The sequence below is a fragment of the Orcinus orca genome, chromosome 1 (assembly GCF_937001465.1).
Source record: "Orcinus orca chromosome 1, mOrcOrc1.1, whole genome shotgun sequence".
In the NCBI taxonomy this organism is placed as follows: Eukaryota; Metazoa; Chordata; class Mammalia; order Artiodactyla; family Delphinidae; genus Orcinus; species Orcinus orca.
Genome location: NC_064559.1, coordinates 43764096 through 43783974, shown reverse-complemented (window position 1 = coordinate 43783974; position 19879 = coordinate 43764096). Strand labels below are relative to the sequence as shown.

The window sequence follows — 19879 nt, the reverse complement described above, 5'->3', positions numbered from 1 at the left end:
TACACTAAAAGAATGGTTAAAGGATGTTCTCTAAACAGAAAGGAAATAATGAAAGAAGGAAATATGGAAGGAATCATGAAGGAAGGAACAATAAGTTAATGAACAATAAACATATATACAATAGGCTTTCCATCTCTTCTTCAGTTTTCTAAATTATGTTTGACAAGTGAAGCAAAAATTATAACACTGTCTGATGTGGTTCTAAATGTATGTAGAGAAAACACCGAAGGAAATTATACTATAAATGGGGGAGGGTATAAGGGCAAAAAGAGAAGTAAATTTTCGATAATTTATTAGCGTTGATAGAATGACAACACCAATAAACTGTGATAAATTGTATGTATATATACATTATCTAAAACAATCATTATAAAAGCTCTACCAAGAAATACACTCAGAAACACTATCAATAATTCAAAAGGGAATTCTAAAAAGTGTTCAAGTAACCTACAGGAAGGCAGGAAAAATGAAAGAGAAATGAAAAATGAAAGAAACAAAAAAAAGATGGAAGACTTAAGCCATGACATATCAATAATTACATTGAATATCAGTGATCTAAATATACTAATTAAAAGACAGATAGTGTTTCTAAAAGGGAATAGTGTTTTAAAAGAGTGGATTAAAAAATATGACCCAACTATACGCTGTCCACACAAAACTCACATTAGGCCTATTTTCTAATTTATAGTTAGGTCATACTTTTTAATTTAATAGCATAGATAGGCTGAAATTAAAAAGACAGAAAGAAATACATCATGAAACATAAACCAAAGGAAAGCTACAGTGGCTATATTACTACCAGATAAAGTAGACTTCAGAATAAAAAAAATTACCAGAGACACTGAGGGCTATTGCATAATGATAAGGGTCAATCCACCAAGAAGACATAGCAATCCTAAACGTGTATGGACCGAACTACAGAACTGCAAAATAAGTGAAGCAAAAACTGATAGAACAGAAAGGAGAAATAGACAAATCAACAATTATGGGAGACTTCAATATCCCTCTCTCAACAATTGCTAGAGCAACTAGACAAGAAATCAGCAAAGATACAGAGGAATTCAACAAAGAACGTTAACCAACAGGAGCTAATGACACTTTTAGAACATTCCATCCAACAAGAGAATATACATTTTTTTCCAAGTGCCTATGAAACATATACCAAGATAGACCATATACTAGGCCAGAAAACCCCCACAAATTTAAAAGACCTGAAATCATAAAGTATATTCTCTGAACACAGTGGAATCAAACTAGAAATCAATAACAAAAAGAGAAAAAGCTCCAAACACTTGGAAACTAAACAAGGTATTTCTGAATAATCAATGAGCCAAAAAGGAAGTTCCAAGAAAAAAAAATTTTTTTAGTACATTAAAGAATAAAAATTAAAATACAATATAACAGGGACTTCCCTGCTGGTGCAGTGGTTAAGAATCCGCCTGCCAATGCAGGGAACACGGGTTCAAGCCCTCGTCTGGGAAGATCCCACATGCCGCAGAGCAACTAAGCCCATGCACCACAACTACTGAGCTTGTGCTCTAGAACCCACGAGCCACAACTACTGAGCCCGCATGCCACAACTAGTGAAGCCCATGCGCCTAGAGCCTGTGCTCTGCAACAAGAGAAGCCACCACAATGAGAAGCCCACGCACTACAACAAAGAGTAGCCCCTGCTCCCCGCAACTAGAGAAAGCCTGTGCACAGCAACGAAGACCCAATGCAGCCAAAAATAAATAAATAAATGTTTTTAAAAATTATTTAAAAAAAATACAATATATCAAAATTTGCAGAGCACAGTTAAAGCAGTACTGAGAGGGAAATTTATAGCATTAAATGTCTGCATTAGAAAAGAAGAAGTCTCAAGTCAGTAAGCTAAGCTCCCCACCTCAACAACCTAGAAAAAGAGGAGCAAAATAAACCTAAAGCAAGCAGAAGGAAATAACAGAGAGGAAAAAAAATTTAAAAATCAATGAAATTGAAAATAGGAAATAGAGAAAAATCAATGAATTAAAAAGCTGACTCTTTGGTAAGATCAATAAAAGAGCAACAAAACTGTCAAGTTCCTAGCAGTACTGACAAAGAGAAAAATAGAGAAGACACAAATATCAGAAATGAACAGGGAATAAACCTGACCTACAGACATCAAAAGAATAAGGAAATACTATGAACTCCACATGCACAAATTTGACAATTTAGATGAAATTTCCTCTAAAATCACAAAATAACCCAACTCATCCAATGTGAAATAAATAATTTTAATAGCTGTGTAACTATTTAAAAATTGAATTTATAATTTTAAATCTCCCAAAAAAGAAATCTCCAGGCCCAGATAGTTTCATGGAGAATTCTACCAAATGTATAAAGATGAAATAACACCAATTCTGCACAATCTCTTCCGAGAAGAGAAGGGAATGCTTCCCAATGCATTTTATGAAGCTAGTATTACCTCTGATACAAATACCAGACAAAGACAGTACAAAAAGAGAAAACAGCTGAACAACATCCCTCACAAATATAGACACGAGAATCCTTAACAAATTATTAGCAAATAAAAGTCAGAAATATATAAAATGAATTATACACCAAGACCAAGTATGGTCTACTCCAAGGATGAAAGACATTCAAATATCTGAAAAGCAATCATTGTAACCCATCATATTAACAAGCTATTATTTTATATAACTACACGAATCTATAATTATCTTAAAATAAAAAGGATTAATTTGAAAAAAAAGAAAGAAAGAGCCTGTTCCCAGGAAGCAAATAGAAGATACAGGTCTACCTACTACAGTGGTTTTTACCTAGAGATTTTATTAAAGGTAAATTCCATAGGCCCACTTCAGACATGAGTCTAAGAAGATTAATTCTGCAAGGTTCTCAGTGATTCTGACAATTAGCCAAGTGTGGGAACTACAAGAGCTAGAACATAAATAACGACAATAAAAGGGTCATAATGGGGATGGAAGCCAGGAGAAAAGACCTCACCACACTAAGAAATGAGAGAAGGAGCTCACGGGATGGGGAGCAAGTCAAGAGTATTCCAAGAGGCGGGTATGTGGAGCAGAAAGGCAAATGTGAGCAGAACACTGACCCAGACACAGATTAGGTTCAAGAAACACCAAATAACTGCAGTTGGTCCTAGAAGATAATTCGTTTTGCTCTACACTTTTCTCCATATAACACACTATCTACGTGACTGGTACATCTACGTTACGTCCCCCATTATGATGAAGCTCCACAAGGGCCATTCTTTTTGTCTATTTACTCACTGCTGCATCCCCAGGTCTAAAACAGTGGCTGACATACAGTAGATGGTCAATAAATATTTGTCAAATGAGTCAGTGAATGAATGAATAATAGAAAAAAGAGAAGAAAAGACTAGAGAGGTAGGTTGGGGGCAAAGCAACAACAACAACAACAAAGACAACCCCCAAATAACGGGCTATGAAGCTTGGCCTTAATTAGAGCCTTAGATTAAATGGTAGGAGTGTATACACTGGATCCCAGGAGTAGGTCTATTCAATTCTATCGTATGTCCTAAACCTCTTTTAAAGCTCCATGACTTTAAGTGCCTCTTTTATATATTAGGCACCTGCCAGGCACTGTACATACATAATCTTTATTCTTCATCACCCTCTGAGATATAAAAGAGATCAGTGACTTGCCCAGGTCCCTTGGCTGGGAAAATGTGCAGTCCGGATTTGACCCCAGATCTACCCAACTCTAAAAGAACTTACTGTTCAACTGCATCAATACCGCCTAGTATATAATAAGGTTCATTACTAATATTTATTTCACAAGTCTAAGTGCAGAGTAGTCTTTCCAAAGAATGATATGAAAAAAATGGAGATTTATCAATAACTCATGAAAAGTCAAGTACCTTGGTTGATGCCTGGTCATACTGTGCAGCTGTTCTCACCAGTTCATCCCTGCTTTTGTTCAAAACTTTCTCTTTTTCGTTTAATTCCACTTTTGCTTTCTCCACTTGGAGTTGGAGTTCTTGAAGCTTGTTCACTTGGCCTTTCATTTCTCTTTCTTGTCCTTGCAGACGTAGTTCCAACTCACTAATCTTGCTCCTTAGCTCTTAAATCACAAACAAAACCCACACTTCAATTAACATATATTTTTCACAAAGACATTTACAACTAAACTCAGAATGTATCAACGTTACTCTGCTCTGAAATCTTTGGTGAGTCAAACATAAATCAATTCACATTAAACAAAGAAGCTACTTTAATTGGATTTAATTTCAATGTTTAGTCTTTATTGTTATTTGTATTCAAAAACCCTACAGAAAGCAGGAGAAACAAATTTTCGTAAGTTTTCAGAGAAACTTGAGGGGGCAGAAATGTTTTTCTAAAATCGTGAATAGTATCTTATCGAGACTGCAAAAAGTGTACCACATATAACAGCCTGCACTAAAATTACCACTTGGTTTCATACACCCACAACCTAATATATTTTTTATGCCCATATCAATGCAAATGAGTGCTAAGCAGTGAAAAATTCACCCTCCCACATTCTGTAGTAGCTTGTCCTCCAGTAAAGAGCAAGACAGTGTGAACCTCCTCTATTGCCAAAATTAACAACAATGGTTTTTTTCATTTTTTTCCCCACATATACACAATATTGGTTCCAATGGCACTGGCCATGGGACAGGTCTCACCAGTGCACACAGATGGTGATTTTCAATCTACCATAGCACTGGAAATTATCACAGTCTGCAGACTAGATTCCAGAACACCACCTGGCACCCTTGGCTGTCAGCAGCAGCGTGGTGCAGCAGCCAGGGTTACAGGTTTCTCCCATACACACAACCTGGCAGCACACAGCAAAGCTCTCCTACAGACACATGCCACACCTCTGGCCAAAACTGGCTTGTTTCATGGGCCACAAAAGGAGCCAGGGGAGAGCTGTGGGGAGTGTCAACTGTAACCCACCTACTTGCCCCACTCTGGAAAGTCAAAGCCACTCACCCTACTTCTCAAGTCTTCATGGCACCAGCTTTATAGTACAAATAAAGGTACCTTTCCAAATGGTGATATCTTTTCTCATTATCCCAAAGACAGTATTTCACATCACCAGGCTGGGATGTTGATCACTGATGGGTCTAACAAAACACATGAGCACTTTCTAGGGCTAAAAATGTCTAGAAATTTCTAGACTTCTAAAATTATCTCAGGAAAATTTAATTTAGCTCAAGAAGTTACCTTGATTCTGGGCTTTGAATTGATCCAAAAGATGAGAATTGCTAGAATTATCACAGAAACTGCTATTAGCATCTCTATGCCCTATTTGCAAAGTTGATCTACTCAGAGTCACTTCTTGTTCCCCAGAAAAACTAGATGCAGAGAAACCCCTCCTAATTGGAGTTTTTAGAGCATTGGATGAAAGACGACTTGGGGTCTTTTCTTGTTGCCATGAGAACACAGATGATGAAGCCTGATGTCGGGCAATGTCCCGGTGATTCATGGTGCTTTGGGGAGTAGCCTGGCTTGCTTTCTGTAAAAACAGAAACTCTTTAGAGCCCTTTAGGAGTCAAAATATTTAAGACTATGTAGTAGACTCAAAGACATAAAAAAGCAAACTTATGGTTACCAAAGGGGAAAGCAGTGGGGGTGGGAGGGCGGGTAAATGAGGAGTTTGGGATTAGCAGATACAAACTACTACATGTAATATAGATAAACAACAAGGTCTTACACACAGGGGACTACATTCAATGTTTTGCAATAAATTATAATGGAAAAGAATATGAAAAAGTATATATGTATATATAATGTATATAACTGAATCACCTTGGTATATACACCTGAAACTAATACAACATTGGAAATCAGCAATACTGCAATTAAAAAAAAAAAAGACTATGTACTTAATTTTCAAATAGAACATAAAGCCATGCCAAGAAGGTAACACTTCCACTGTGTACCAAGAAAGAACATTCATCAAGTCAAGGGAACCACTGGGTCCCAATAACCAGTGAGGAAATGTTCTAATGGTCAGACTTGGCACTGAAGGGTGAAATCAGTACCATCTGAGGCCCAATCTATTTTAAATGGGCTCAGTTTTTGTATTTATTCTGCATCCCTCATATACTTCATAAAAACACATGTGAGTACTCACTGCCATTTTGAATTCTGAAATTTGATTTTACTTTGCCCCTCCTTGGTCACCTCCCCCTGTAGCTTTGCACACTGAGACTCAAAATTCAATACTAACCTAAAGAACTCTTTCAAGAATCTCACATTCCACCATAACACTCTCCCCCCAAAAATGTCGTATGAGGTATTTTGTATTATATAATACACGTTTGTGGATTTTCTGCTGTTTTGAATTCTTCTTTTTGTTCTTCTATCTGCCTGCATTCTGAAAACTATCAAGGTGTTGCTATAGAAGCTGAGTTAATTTTGTTTGTTTGTTTGTTGTTGGTACACGGGCCTCTCACTGTTGTGGCCTCTCCCGTTGCGGAGCACAGGCTCTGGACGCACAGGCTCAGCGGCCATTGCTCACCGGCCCAGCCGCTCCGCGGCATGTGGGATCTTCCCGGACCGGGGCACGAACCCGCGTCCCCTGCATCGGCAGGCGGACTCCCAACCACTGCGCCACCAGGGAAGCCCAAGTTAAATTTTTGATAGCAAGGCCTTTTCTTGCCACAGGGAAAGGTTTAAGGCTTCTGGAGACTCACAGTCCTCCACAAAATAACTCTGGGAACAGATGTCAGGGCCAGAATTGATACCAATGACTGAACTGGATAACAAAGCACATATTTCCAAGTCAGACCAGAGAATTATTGTTTAATTTTATTCATCTTGTAAGCAATGCCTTTGCTACATATCAAAACCCTGGTGATCTCAAAACAAGGGTTAAAGGCGTAAAAAGAATTTAAATTGTTAAAGCTCTACCAGGTATTTTTTGGATCCTCAGTATTTAAGGCATCTACGTATAAATTCAGCCTTAAACTGTTTGCTAAGTTGTGCCATCTCACCAAGTTCATATGTTTAGAATTGCGCCATTAAGTGCCAAACTGGAATTTTTTAAAAAACAAATAACAGCGGGCTTCCCTGGTGGCGCAGTGGTTGAGAGTCCGCCTGCCGATGCGGGGGACACGGGTTCGTGCCCCGGTTCAGGAAGATCCCACATGCCGCGGAGCGGCTGGGCCCGTGAGCCATGGCAGCTGAGCCTGCGCGTCCAGAGCCTATGCTCCGCAACGGGAGAGGCCACGGCAGTGAGAGGCCCGCGTACCGCAAAAAAAAAATAATAAAATAAATAATAAATAAATAACATCGTGCACAGAAATGGGAAAGGTATATTCTATAGACACCAGGTATTTTCTGGGTCAGTCCTGAAACTAAAAGCTGGGGTTTCCAAAATACGCATTTTGTTTATTTTATTGATGTTAAACAAATCTTTTCACCCACCTCTCTCTGCTTTTTTTACCCCTATCAAAATGTAATTTAAAACACTTGTCAGCAACTTATTTAAAGGAACTGGGGAGATTACGTTGATAACATTCTCACCTGAAATAAACAGTTCCCTAATAATGACCCCCAAACCTCACGTCCCTGGTAGCAATCACCACATTCCATCAGAAGGCCTGAACAGGAAGCAATCGCCTCCAGGTTCCAAAGCTAGTGAGTGTCAGTTATGACTCTGGTCCCACCCTCTTGAAACTTCTTCTTTATCATTAGATCTTAACAGAGAAATAATTACATGACCACAGTTTCCATGGAATTTGGTGAACATTTAATATTTAGGGATAAAGTCATCTCCCCAATCTATTTTACTCTACTTTTACCTATTTTAAAATTTAAAAATACTATAACCAATGAGCCAGGAACTTTATTTTCTCAGTGTAATAAAAATGTGCCAGCCCTATGTAAAGCAGATTTTTCTCTATCCTTGTTGCATCCTATATCAAAGTACTTCTTCAACTGCATACTCTATTAAAAGGCCCATAATTAATTTACCTTTGCCTGCAAGGCTTTCACCTCTGCCTCTAATCTTTTTCGTTCTTCAACTTCTTTATTATATTTTTCTTTTAGATCTTCATATTTGGAACCTAAACACAGACATTGAGATACAGTTTTACTTCGATCACTGATTTTGCAAAGAATCAGTATGATAGATCACCTAGAAATGAGTATCTTAGTACATCAGATAGAAAGAATATTTTGGTTAAGGCAACGGATACTGATCAAATTACTCAAATATCAAAATACATGGAAACATAGGTGTTTTAAATATTCCAAAACTGAATTATATTTTAAAATACCATAGGATAAAGTGAAAAGTTTAAAGGCTTACTGATGGCTCAACATAGTTCAACAGATACACAAATGTATATATAACTAATGGCTGCTTTTTTTTTAATCCTAAAATTAGAAGTTGAATTCAAAGTTGAATGAATTCATTTCTTCGACAGAATTAAAATCTCAATAAAAGAGCTATTTATACAAAGGGAAAATATCCTTACCGCTATAATACTGGCTTGGTGTGAGTGGAGTTGCAAAAATTTTTTGTGGTGTAGTGCATGGACTCATAGAGACATCTGCAGACTGTGCAGCTTGTTGGCTTCTTTCAAGTTCAGATTTACACCTATGAGAAAAGGACCCGAGAGGATGGCAAATCAGAGCAACAGCTGTAGAATACCAACACCATACGTTCTCAGAAAGCGATAAACTTACAAAAAAACCAACCCTCTAAGAATTCTTACCACTTCATTTATCCAACAGACGTTTAATAAGAACTAATTTATGAGACAGTCCTTTGTCTTCAAAGGAACTCAGTCTAGTTAGGAAAACAGAAATATAGACCAGTAATTACAACATGATAAAGACGATAATGAAGATCTGTAATAACCACCACAGTAGCAAAGAAGAGTTGAGAGGGTTGGGACACATTCCAATGAAATTTTATATTCTAGGCCAAAGAAAGACACAGTGCTACAAAATACCAGAATTTCAGAAACACAGGAGGAAATTGGAGCATGGGCTCAAATCATAAAACCGGATGGCATTACTTACAATATTGTCATTATAAAAACAGAGATTTGGGGCTTCCCTGGTGGCGCAATGGTTGAGAGTCCACCTGCCAATGCAGGGGACACGGGTTCGTGCCCCAGTCCGGGAAGATCCCACATGCCGCGGAGCGGCTGGGCCCGTAAGCCATGGCCGCTGAGCCTGCGCATCCGGAGCCTGTGCTCCGCAACGGGAGAGGCCACAACACCGAGGCCCGCGTACCGCAAAAAAACCAAAAACAAACAGATTTGATATACATATCACGTCTTTTGTGATATTTTTAAAACACATTTTAAAAATCAAGTTAACGTAATGTATCTAGAAAAGATACTGGCAGGAAACAGATCCAAAGAACTGGAGAAAGTGAGCTATATACAGTCGTCCTTGGGATCTGTGGGTTGTTGGTCCCAGGACACCTGCAGATAACAAAATCCAGGGATGCTCAAGTCCCTTATATAAAACAGCAGTCGTACACTCAGCCCTCCATATCTGTGGGTGCAGAACCTGTGGATACAAGGGCCGACTGTATTGTATATGTGTACAGAGTATCCCTACCATTTCAGTTGTAACACCCTTCAGAAGCAAACCTAAGAGAGGACTCAATTCCTGCAAGTCTCCAATGTCCCTGAGTTTAACTTAACACAAGAAATAAAATGAACACCCTAGTAGAATGGCTAATGATGTGCACCATTCTCTTTGCCAAGGACACATTACTCAAAGCAGGGAGTGAAGAAAGTAGTGAAGAAAGTGCCTCAGTGTCCTAGCTCTGCCTGCTCCAAATTCAATCCGGGAAGGAAGAAGCAATGTATGAGCTGAAAATGGCTGCTCAGCAAATCAAACTGGTACATTCGAATTTATAACAGGTAAGAGTCCTCCAACAGAAATGTTGTATTAGCATGAAAAAAGTAAGAAGAAATAAATGAATTTAATCTTAATATTTAACTCAATATTTTCCATATTGTAATTTCAACTTATAAACATTGCAAAAATCATTAATAAGATATTTTACATGTTTTTGTACTAAATCTTCAGAATTTGGACTGGGTTGTGTCCTTCCAGCACACCTCAATTGACACTAGCCACATTTCAAGTGTTCAACAGCCACACGTAACCAGTGGCTACCATATTGGACACTGCAGGTCTATAGACTTCCAAAGGTGTAAAAAGGTTGGTAAAACTCCAGAGATGAATTTTGAAGAACTTTGCAAAACTGATGTTTCTTTGCCCTCTCAAATTCACATCTTTTCAGTAAAAAAAAAAAAAAAAAAAAAAAATTTATTAATTTTAACTATTAAATAAAAGTATACCCTATTATTTTTATAAACCTTTGTATCTCCTGTCTCCTAGGGAGAGAAAAAACACAAATCACCACCACCAAAACAAAACAAAAAAAACACAAAATTAAGCTGTTTTCTCCTAGGTCTAATTTAACTATATGAGATTGCTAATATTCACCAGTTTTTATTTGTTTGTTTTTGTTTGTTCATTTTTTGTTTTGTTTTAAAAAATAATTTATTGAGGTGAAATTCACGTAACATAAAATTAACCAGATTATGTGAACAATGCAGTGGCATTAATTACACTCACAGTGTTGTACAACTACCATCTCTATCTACTTAAAAGCCATTTCTATCATTCCATAGTAAAGCTCTTTAACCATTAAGGAATTTCTCCCCAGTGCCATCTTCCCCCAGTCCCTGACAACAACCAGTCTGTGTTCTGTGTCTATTATTCACCAGTTTTTGACCAACATTTCAAATGTTCAACCTAACTCGTTCAAGATGTACCTGAAATCGGTGGCCATTGATGGAAAAAATAAGTTCCTGCCCTGTACCTGAAGGTTACCAGTGAAAAATTTTAAACTATACTCAGGACTTCCCTGGTGGCGCAGTGGTTAAGAATCCGCCTGCCAATACAGGGGACACGGGTTCGAGCCCTGGCCCGGGAAGATCATACACGTTGTGGAGCAACTAAGCCCGTGTGCCACAACTACTGAGCCTGTGCTTTAGAGCCTGCGAGCCACAACTACTGAAGGCCACGTGCCACAACTACTGAAGCCTGCGTACCTAGAGCTCGTGCTCTGCAAAAAGAAGCCACGATAATGAGAAGCCTGCGCACCACAACAAAGACCCAACACTGCCCCAAAAATTAAATAATTAAAACTATACTCAAGTTATTGTAATCTATAGGTCTTATACCCTTAACAATTTTTATACTATAGAATAGTATACTCAATAGTTTTTATAGTCTAAAGTCTATACAGTTTGTAAACTTTTATAAACATCTATATCTATCAACATCATAGATAATAAAAATATTTTTAAACTAAATGTGCTATGAGGGTATCCTAATCCCATGATGATGATGATAATAACTAACAACTGATAATAATGATAATATTAATGCTAACATTTAACCATTGCTACATGTCAGATACAACCATGAACTTTATATCTGCAGGCATTGCTACCAAATGGCACTTTTCAATGAAATAGGGAAATGTATACAAAAGCATCTTTTTTTCAAATGTTAAAAAATACTAACATTTCTGTCTAAATTAAATTATTAAAACCAATTAATAAAGTAAATTATTAAAACCAATATTTCTAACATTGGCAGCCAAAATGTTCTTTTCAAAGAAATAATTATTCTAGCATACTGAAGTGAGCTTCCTACTTCCCGAGCACCTGCTTTCCAAAACAAATGCCTCTCTTTCATTCATTCATTCAACAAATATTTGAGGACCTACAATTGCCAGGTGCTAGGAATACAGTGATGACCAACACAGACCAGGATAGAGTTTAGGAAAACAAAGAACTCAACAAGACAGAAATTTATTTATCATTCTAACATTGCAAATTATAGATAGCCACCTTCCCACACAGATAGGAAACAAAATTAGAAAAAGATTTCTGTGTACTTAAACTATCAGCTTCACCAAAAGACAAGCATATAGTTGTCCCTAACAATCTACCTGCAGAAGATTGGTTCTAGGACCCCCTTGAATACTAAAATGTGCAAATGCTCAACTCTCATATAAAATCACATAGGTAGTATTTACGTATAACCTATGTATATCCTCCTGTATACTTTAAATCATCTCTAGGTTACTTATAATACCTAATACGATGTATATGCTATGTAAATAGTTGCCTGCACGCAGCAAACTTAAGTTTTGCTTTTGGAACTCTCTGGAATTTTTTTCAAATATTTTTGACCCTTGGTTGGTTGAATCTGTGGATGCAGAACTCATGGATATGGAGGGCAAACTGTAATTTTTAAACGTTTTAACTTTCAAAAGTATGTTTCCTTTGTAGGTAGAATTAAGATTATTGCAGCTATGCCAGGAAAAAAAATTCTTGGCATCAAAATATTTATTAATTACAAATGGAAAAACAGTAACTTTATAATGCAGAAACCCAGATAAACACCCTAACAAGCGATCGGTTTAAAAGTCAAATTAAATCATGTACACTCTGATATGATGCATGTCACTACTATACACGTCACTATAAAGGTGTGTCACTACCTCTGTGGTATTCTTACCAAAAATTCATAACCTCAATCTGACCCAGTGATTCTCCATCCGGGATGAATTTGCCCTCCCAAAGGACATTTGGCAATGCCTGGCAACATTTTTGACTGTCAAAATTTGGAGGTGGTGTAAGTGCTACTGGCATCTAGTGGGCAGAGGCCAGGAATTCTAAGTATCCTACAATGCAGCCTACAGGGCAGCCTTCCACAACAAAGAATAATCCAGTCCAAAATGTCAATTCTGCCATTGTTGAAAAACAGCAGACGAACCCAAATTGAGGACTATTCTACAATAAAGGAGACTAGTGCTCTTTAAAAATGTCAAGGTCACAAAAGACAAGAAACCATCAGAGCTTAGAAAAAAAAGTAACTAAGACCCAGCGCAGCCAAATAAATACTTAAAAAAAAAAAAAAAAAGTAAGAAAACATCAACTAAATGCAGTGTGGAATCCTGGATCAGATCCTGGAACAGAAAAAGGTCATTACTGGAAAAATGAGTGAAATTCCAATAAAGTCTGTAGTTTAGTTAATAGTATTGAATTAATGTTTATTTCTGATTTGGTCATTGTACTCTGGTTATGTAAGATGTTAACAATTGTTTCTGGAAGTCTAAAGTTATTTCAAAACAAAATTTTTTCTTAAAATTTTTGGGTGTATATTCATGGAATTAACAATAGGGCAATTTGCTAAAGTCTTTTTTGCTTTTAGTGTTTATCACTCCTTGTTATTTTGACAAAATTCCACTACTGGAACAAGAAGATTCCATTTATAAGCCAGCAGTGCTCAAGTCCCATTAAATTTATTTTGAATAATGCCTCTAGTTGTTTGGGGGATTTTTTTTTTAATGGAAAGTAGTAATAAGCACCTTTTTTTTTATTGCCTAAATATGGAATTGATATTGGTTAATTGATTATGTAATACTTAAGATGGAAGATGGGCCTCTTGGATGGGGACCTCAGTAGGAAAGTCTTCTAGACTTCACTTCCCTCCTCTCCAGCTGAGATTCCATGGCACCCAACTTCAATCACTCTCTTCCAATATCCTCAATTATTCCACTGTCTTCTATCCCATCACCCTCGCCCAAAAACCCTAAATCGATCCTCCTGTATACCTTCTCAGCATTTATATGCTAAAGAAAGGAAAAAAAAAAAAAACTCATTAAACACTATAGATTGGTCCCACTATAAATTCCTGGCCTCCAATCTCAACCGAGCCCTCAGTGCTCCTCAGTCCTTTTGAAGTTCCCTAGTTCTCTGATTCTCTACAACAGCTTTTCCACACAGAGAAAACAGAAGCCATCAATATAAGCCATGCTTTAACTTCCCTCCATTTTTTCAGTAACCACTGTTGATAGTTTTGGTATTATCTATTATTGCATACCCTAGTAACAAACACAGTGCCTGGCACATGAAGCAGCTTAATAAACATATACTGAATAAGTAAATGAATAAGCTAGCAACCATTTAATGAATTTATATAGTACTGAGCCATGCAACAATAGGACTGAGGCATATAAGAAAAGAATTAATCTTCCTCAAATCATTGTTCATTCCACTGGAAAGAAAAAAATGTCAATGTGTAATAATTACACCATAAAAGGAAAAGATAGCTGCATCTGATGAATATATACAAAGACATCTATAATAAATACCATTCCCAAAAAAGTTACCTTTTAAGTTCCTGTTCCAGTTTTTCTATTTGCTTTTTGCTTGAGTTCAGTTGTCCTTCTTGGAAATTCACTTGTGACTCCTTGACTTGAAGTTCGTGAGAAATCTTCTGCTTAGTCTTCTCCAGATTTTCACATACTTCCATCAAGCTTTGGTTCTCCCTTTTCAGGTTTGCACCCTCAGCTTTTTCATTCTCAACCTAATGCAGATTATTCAAAAGGAACTAGGTCTCTTACTCATGAATTTACCAAATAGTATCTGTTAATCTAACACTGATGACTAATTTTCTGAGATATGGTTGAAAAAATACAGAAGTCAGTGCTTGATGTACACCGAAATTTTAGATGATCTCACTTTCAAGCCTACTGATAGAAAAATTTTGCAAAGTCATGTATTACAGTCTTTGGTTAGGGCTACACAAACCCATCCTAGAAAGAGAGGCTTTAATAGGCTTTCAAGAATTAAAAAATCAAAAATAAATCTTATAAACCCTCTCTTAGCTATTCATTTTCAAGTTCAGCTGCTAAAGCCAGTTACTGTAAGAAACTGAAAAATTCTCCCACTAGCAAAAACATTTTAGGAGCAGTAATTGTATTACTATGGGTTGGCTAATGCAAAGATACGAAAGAAGTACTATTTAAGTTTCCATTTACTAGTCCTGGAGAGAGGTGGGAATACCAAGGTGAAAAGCTCACTCTCAGAAAGTGATATCTATTTGGACTGCAAAGTGCTCTAATATTGATCCCAGATTCGGAGCCAGAGATTTTCGGCCATTTTAGTGCAGAATGCAAAAGCAATGCCCAATTCTTGGTCCTAAACAGAAGTGAAAATGGAACTCAGCAGCCCTACACATTAGCAGGTAAGCAGAAATGAAAACAAAGAACGGAGAAAATGAGGTAATTAAAATAAAAATGACTCAACAGGGGAGGGGACTTGCCCTGTGGTCCAGCGGTTAAGACTCAGCTTGAGCTTCCACTGCAGGGGGCGCGGTCCCATCCCTGGTCGGTGAACTAAGATCCCACATGCCACGTGGTGTGGCCAAAAAAAAAAAAGATTCAATAAAGGAGAGAAGGGGGGATTACCACCTGAAGATGGCAAAATCATTTTTCTCTAAATTGAAAAGACCAAGACAAAACCATTCATCCAAATAATGAGAGAACAGTTTTAAATACCAGCATTTCAGTGATACCTTCTGTTTTTGCTTCTGCAACGCAGCCTCCAGAGTTTCAAGTTGAAACTGCCTTTGCTGCCTTTCTTTCTTCAGTTTGTCGAGCTGTCCTTCAAGCTCTTGAATTTTCTGAAGAGCTCTTGTAGGCAGGCCTTCCTTCCATTCTTCCAAAGCCCAGCTCATTTTGCTCTCCTTTATTATTCAAACATTTATAAACAAACTGAAAAGAATAAACAACCTGTTGGTCTTACTATAGTAAAAAGAAACTTACTGTCTCAGAGACTAACTAATCTACATAACCACCTCTAAGAATCAAGTTTCAAAACTTCATGTTTCAAAAGATAACGAAGTATAACATCCATCTTCTCCACCCTCTGCAAGGTGACTACTAATAACTGACTGTGAAGTGTCAATAGTACACAGTATGCTTGTTTGGCTTCCCCTTGATTTCTGCTTTTCTTATATCTCATTTTTGACTCTTATATGGCTACCTGCTTTCTACCACTCAGTTTGTTTTCATTGTACAAGACATGAATATTTTGCTATAAGGTTTCTGGTGAACTAGGTCTTACAGGACAAATAAAATGCATGATAAGTTACTTTTGCAAATGCTCTTCTTTCCTCTCTTCATGTCATTAATTCCCACTCATACTCTGTCCCTCTTCCTCCAGGAAGCCTTCCCTGAGGACAACCATCATAATCTGGTCATATCTCCCCATCAAAGTCTCTCATGGCACAGGTACCTCCTTTTCCTCCCAAGAGGTTATCATTTGTTGAGTCAATGCATGCATGAACAAAGGGTGAATGCCATACTAGCACTAGAATCACTGCAAAATGCAGTAAAGTCATTCTCCAGACAGACCCTGACCAGGAATCAGGTATATAGCCTTAGTGATTCAAATCCCTGCTCAGCAACCTACAAGATGCGTGACCTTGGGCATGTTATTTAACACCTCTGTGCCTTGGTTTCCTCATTTGTAAAATGGGAATAATAATGGTGGTGGTTCCCTAAAGCTTTAGAACAGTATCTCCTGGTAAGCTTTCCATACATATTAGCGATTGTATTAGTCACTGAAAACGCTTTTTCACTTGTATACTGATGCCTGTGGCGCCAAGATAGAAATGGCCTACCTCTTTCTCAGGCATATCTTAGAAAATTTAAATCAGCTGGGAGACAAGTATGGCAATTATTCTTTATTCATTAGCCTTTAGAACTTAAATGAAAGAAAAAGCATTCATTTTCCAGTTCCTTTAGCAACAGGATGAGAATCTGTTTTTTACTAAATGAAGTCCACAACCATTTTTAGCGTTTTGTTTCAGTCGACTTTATCAATGACATTTTTTATCAGATTAATAAATAGTTGATGAAAGTACTAAGTATAATAAAACTTTTTCCAAATATTAAAAGAGAAGGAAGGGTCTCAGAAAACACATACTTTAGTATCAAGCCTTGGAGAGCTGTTTTCTCTGCCATTCTCACCTCCCACCCCACCCTTTTAGTTCTTTGAACACAACATCTTAAACTCCATTTCCATTTACCCAAAAACTACTTAAAGGAGTCTCATGCCACTCCACCAACAAAGGACAATTTACACTGCCCCAATAGGCTACTCCTTCTATTCCAAACTAGCTTGCTCATTCAGGGGTTCACGGGTGGGTATATCGTACCTCAGAGGCACACGACTACAACTCCTAAACAATTCTGCCAGCCACTGAAATCATGACATCCATACACCATAGCGAACAAAATATTAAAAGGAGCAATTTAAAAAGATGATAGAGATGATGGAAATAAACAGAAGGAAGACTGGCAAGTTAAATGCTTTTCCATTTCCAAAGTCTAAGACACAGCAACAAATAAATGGTTAAAGCAATCACCAGACCCAAGCTAATTTTGATTAGAGGGGACTTTGACAGATTAAGGCATCAACCATTCAACAATCTCTGTGGAGCCACTGGGAGAAAAGGACAAAAAATGCAATCCTCAAAGATGTGAGGGGCAAAGGGATGGGAGTGGGGGACGGGCGTGGGTGATGTAGAAAAGTCCTGGATATCGAAGTTCCTGCAAAAAAGATCTGCAGGACTATCCTCCTTCCAGAAAATGCTGTTTCTGTCTTAACCGTGGGGAGGACACTCTCCATGCCCGAATCACTCAACCCCAGAAAGTGCCCGAGGAAGCTCTTTTGTGACCTTGTGACTCGCCCACCCCCGGCACGGCAGGCCCGTTTTGCGCTTTCCCTTTATCAGAATTCCCCATCTCCACCAAGAAACCCAAGTTCCCGCCTAAAGTGCCACCGCGGAGCCTGTGAATGAAAACTCTGCCTGCTCCTCTAGACCAGGCTCAAAGTCATTTATTTCTGAGTCCTCATCCCATAGCGGAGCCAGGAACACAGGCGCAGCCAAATGAACGTGGAAGGCGTGAGAGAAATGCTCTCGCAACTAACAATAGGCACACCAACCTGCTGCCCGGATCAAAACCCTCAAAACTAAAGTTTGCATTTCCTCCGCGCAACAAAGGACCGATGTCCAAATTTCAAATAGGCGCGGAAGGCTGCTAGTAAATACCTGCTGATCTCCCAAGTCTTTTACCTTACAGAGGAGGAAACTGATCCTCCAAAGGGTAAGCCCGTGACCGAGCAGGGCCTCCGGACACTAGTGCGAGCCCATTTTTACCAGTAGCAGAGGGGGGCCGACACCACAAAGAACTTGGCCCGGGGCCGATTCCCCAGTTCCGCCAGAAGGGAAGAGGCGGCGGCCCGCTGCACCTTCAGTGCCTAGGAGGGCGATTCCACAGGCGTCCCCGCCCAGTAACCCCCTGCAGAAGGCCAACAGCTCCCTCGCTCCCGTCGCCAGAGCCGGGACCCAAGCAGAACGCTCACCTTGCTGGCAGAGTCGGGAAAAACCCGACTCAGAGAGTCGGGCCCTAGTACAGCCGCCGCGGGCTGGAGCACAGATTCCAACTCAAACTGCCCGCGACCGTCACCCGTTTTCGATTCGCTCGCTTCCGGCCTAGACCAAACTCATCTCAAAGCCTATTGGTCACTGTCATCAGCTGTCAGCCAATCCGCTTCCGCGCACTCGGAATGCCGCCTTTGATTGGTCCTTTCGGATGAATTTAAAAATCAAGCCACCAAAAAAAAAAAAAAAAAAAGTCAAGCCACAGGAGCAGAGCGGCCGGTGCTGGTGCTACAGGGTGTTTTGTTGTTGTGGGGAGGCGGAGTCCACGTGCTTTAGCTGAGGCTGGGAGGCGTTATGAACCGCTCTTTCCGCAAAAGCCAGGGAATGGGCAGACTGATTAGGAGGGTGAGGCCTATCGGCTGCAGCCCGCTGGAGTGTGCTGTCTGGTGAAAACTCAATACTGTACACACATATCTACTTATTTATTAAATATATAACTTAGGACATAAATACTAAGTACTGTGCTGCCATGTGTTCTTCATCCCGTGTCATTCTTAACAATTCTTTGAGGAAAATATTCTTATTTTTATTTAAAAGTTAACTGAAGCACATAGAAACTAAGTCATTTGAAATTGAATCTAGAACATGCAGGATCTCACTCTTAACTGCTGTTCTCTATTGATCATATTCTAAAGAGGTGATTCTGAACATCTGTTAGCTGGGATTCCAGGGGAGAACACTAGCCAGAAAAATCGTCGAAACAGGATGCAACCTCTCCTTTTCTATGAAGCTCACTAGTATTGTGGGTATTTATGTACCCGTTTTATTTCTCTCAACTAAAAATAAGCTTCTAAAGGCAGGAGCAAAACAATGAATTGTTAAGTTAATATATCTCTGATGCTGTTGTCTTCCTCAATAGATTCCAATCTTTCTGTCTCCCTCTCTTTATCTTTTATTAGACCGTTCCTGCAGCCCCTTACCTTTCACTGAAATTCTGCTCATCCTTCAGTACACCATTCAAATGCCACTTTCTTCTTAAAATTTCGCTATTCCCACCCACCCCTTAGAAATAATAATTTCCTAGGCCTTTCCTAGAGCTTGGTTTATACTTTTAGGATTTTTGCCGTGTCTTATAATAGATGGGTAGATAAATATAGTTATACATATAGATATCTATGTTTACGTCTGGCTCCCCTTCAGACTCAGAAAATCCTGTAGATTAAAATCTTTTTAAATTCATCTTTGCATCCCTAGTAACTCCCTAGTAATTTTACACATAGAACTTAAAATTATCTTGGGAAGTAAAACTGCCAGCTGGAGAAAGGCCTTGTTCTCCAGTCTCCTTGAAGCCCCAAGGAGAAAGGAGGGAGCAGGTAAGTGAAGAGAATTTTATGAGACACTCTTCCTTATCAGTCTAGTATCTGGCTGTTTGGGGATTTGAACCAAATTCTGACGCCAACAACAATTCCAACTATGTTGCTTCCCAGGGTAATTATTCGACTATGTATTAGCTGCCTAAGGAAAACAGAACTAGAAAGACGTGTAATAGAGGATTCTCAAGGTTTGAATGAGAAATTTGCAGTTACTATTCTTTC

General features: G+C 38.6%; 1 protein-coding gene across 2 annotated transcripts in view; it reads right to left on the bottom strand.

Annotated features, from left to right (window-relative positions):
- CENPF (centromere protein F) overlaps nucleotides 1-18385 on the bottom strand; it is a 61019-nt gene extending 42634 nt beyond the window's left edge. For both annotated transcript variants that reach the window (XM_004275243.3, XM_033438010.2), the window contains exons 1-7: nucleotides 18266-18385; nucleotides 15408-15606; nucleotides 14221-14417; nucleotides 8474-8595; nucleotides 7968-8059; nucleotides 5211-5502; nucleotides 3881-4083 (exon numbers count right to left, since the gene is read on the bottom strand). In XM_004275243.3, the coding sequence (XP_004275291.2) occupies nucleotides 3881-4083; nucleotides 5211-5502; nucleotides 7968-8059; nucleotides 8474-8595; nucleotides 14221-14417; nucleotides 15408-15569 (1068 nt within the window). In that variant the 5' untranslated portion in view covers nucleotides 15570-15606; nucleotides 18266-18385. The remainder of the gene's footprint in view (nucleotides 1-3880; nucleotides 4084-5210; nucleotides 5503-7967; nucleotides 8060-8473; nucleotides 8596-14220; nucleotides 14418-15407; nucleotides 15607-18265) is intronic.
- Nucleotides 18386-19879: the final 1494 nt, after the last annotated feature.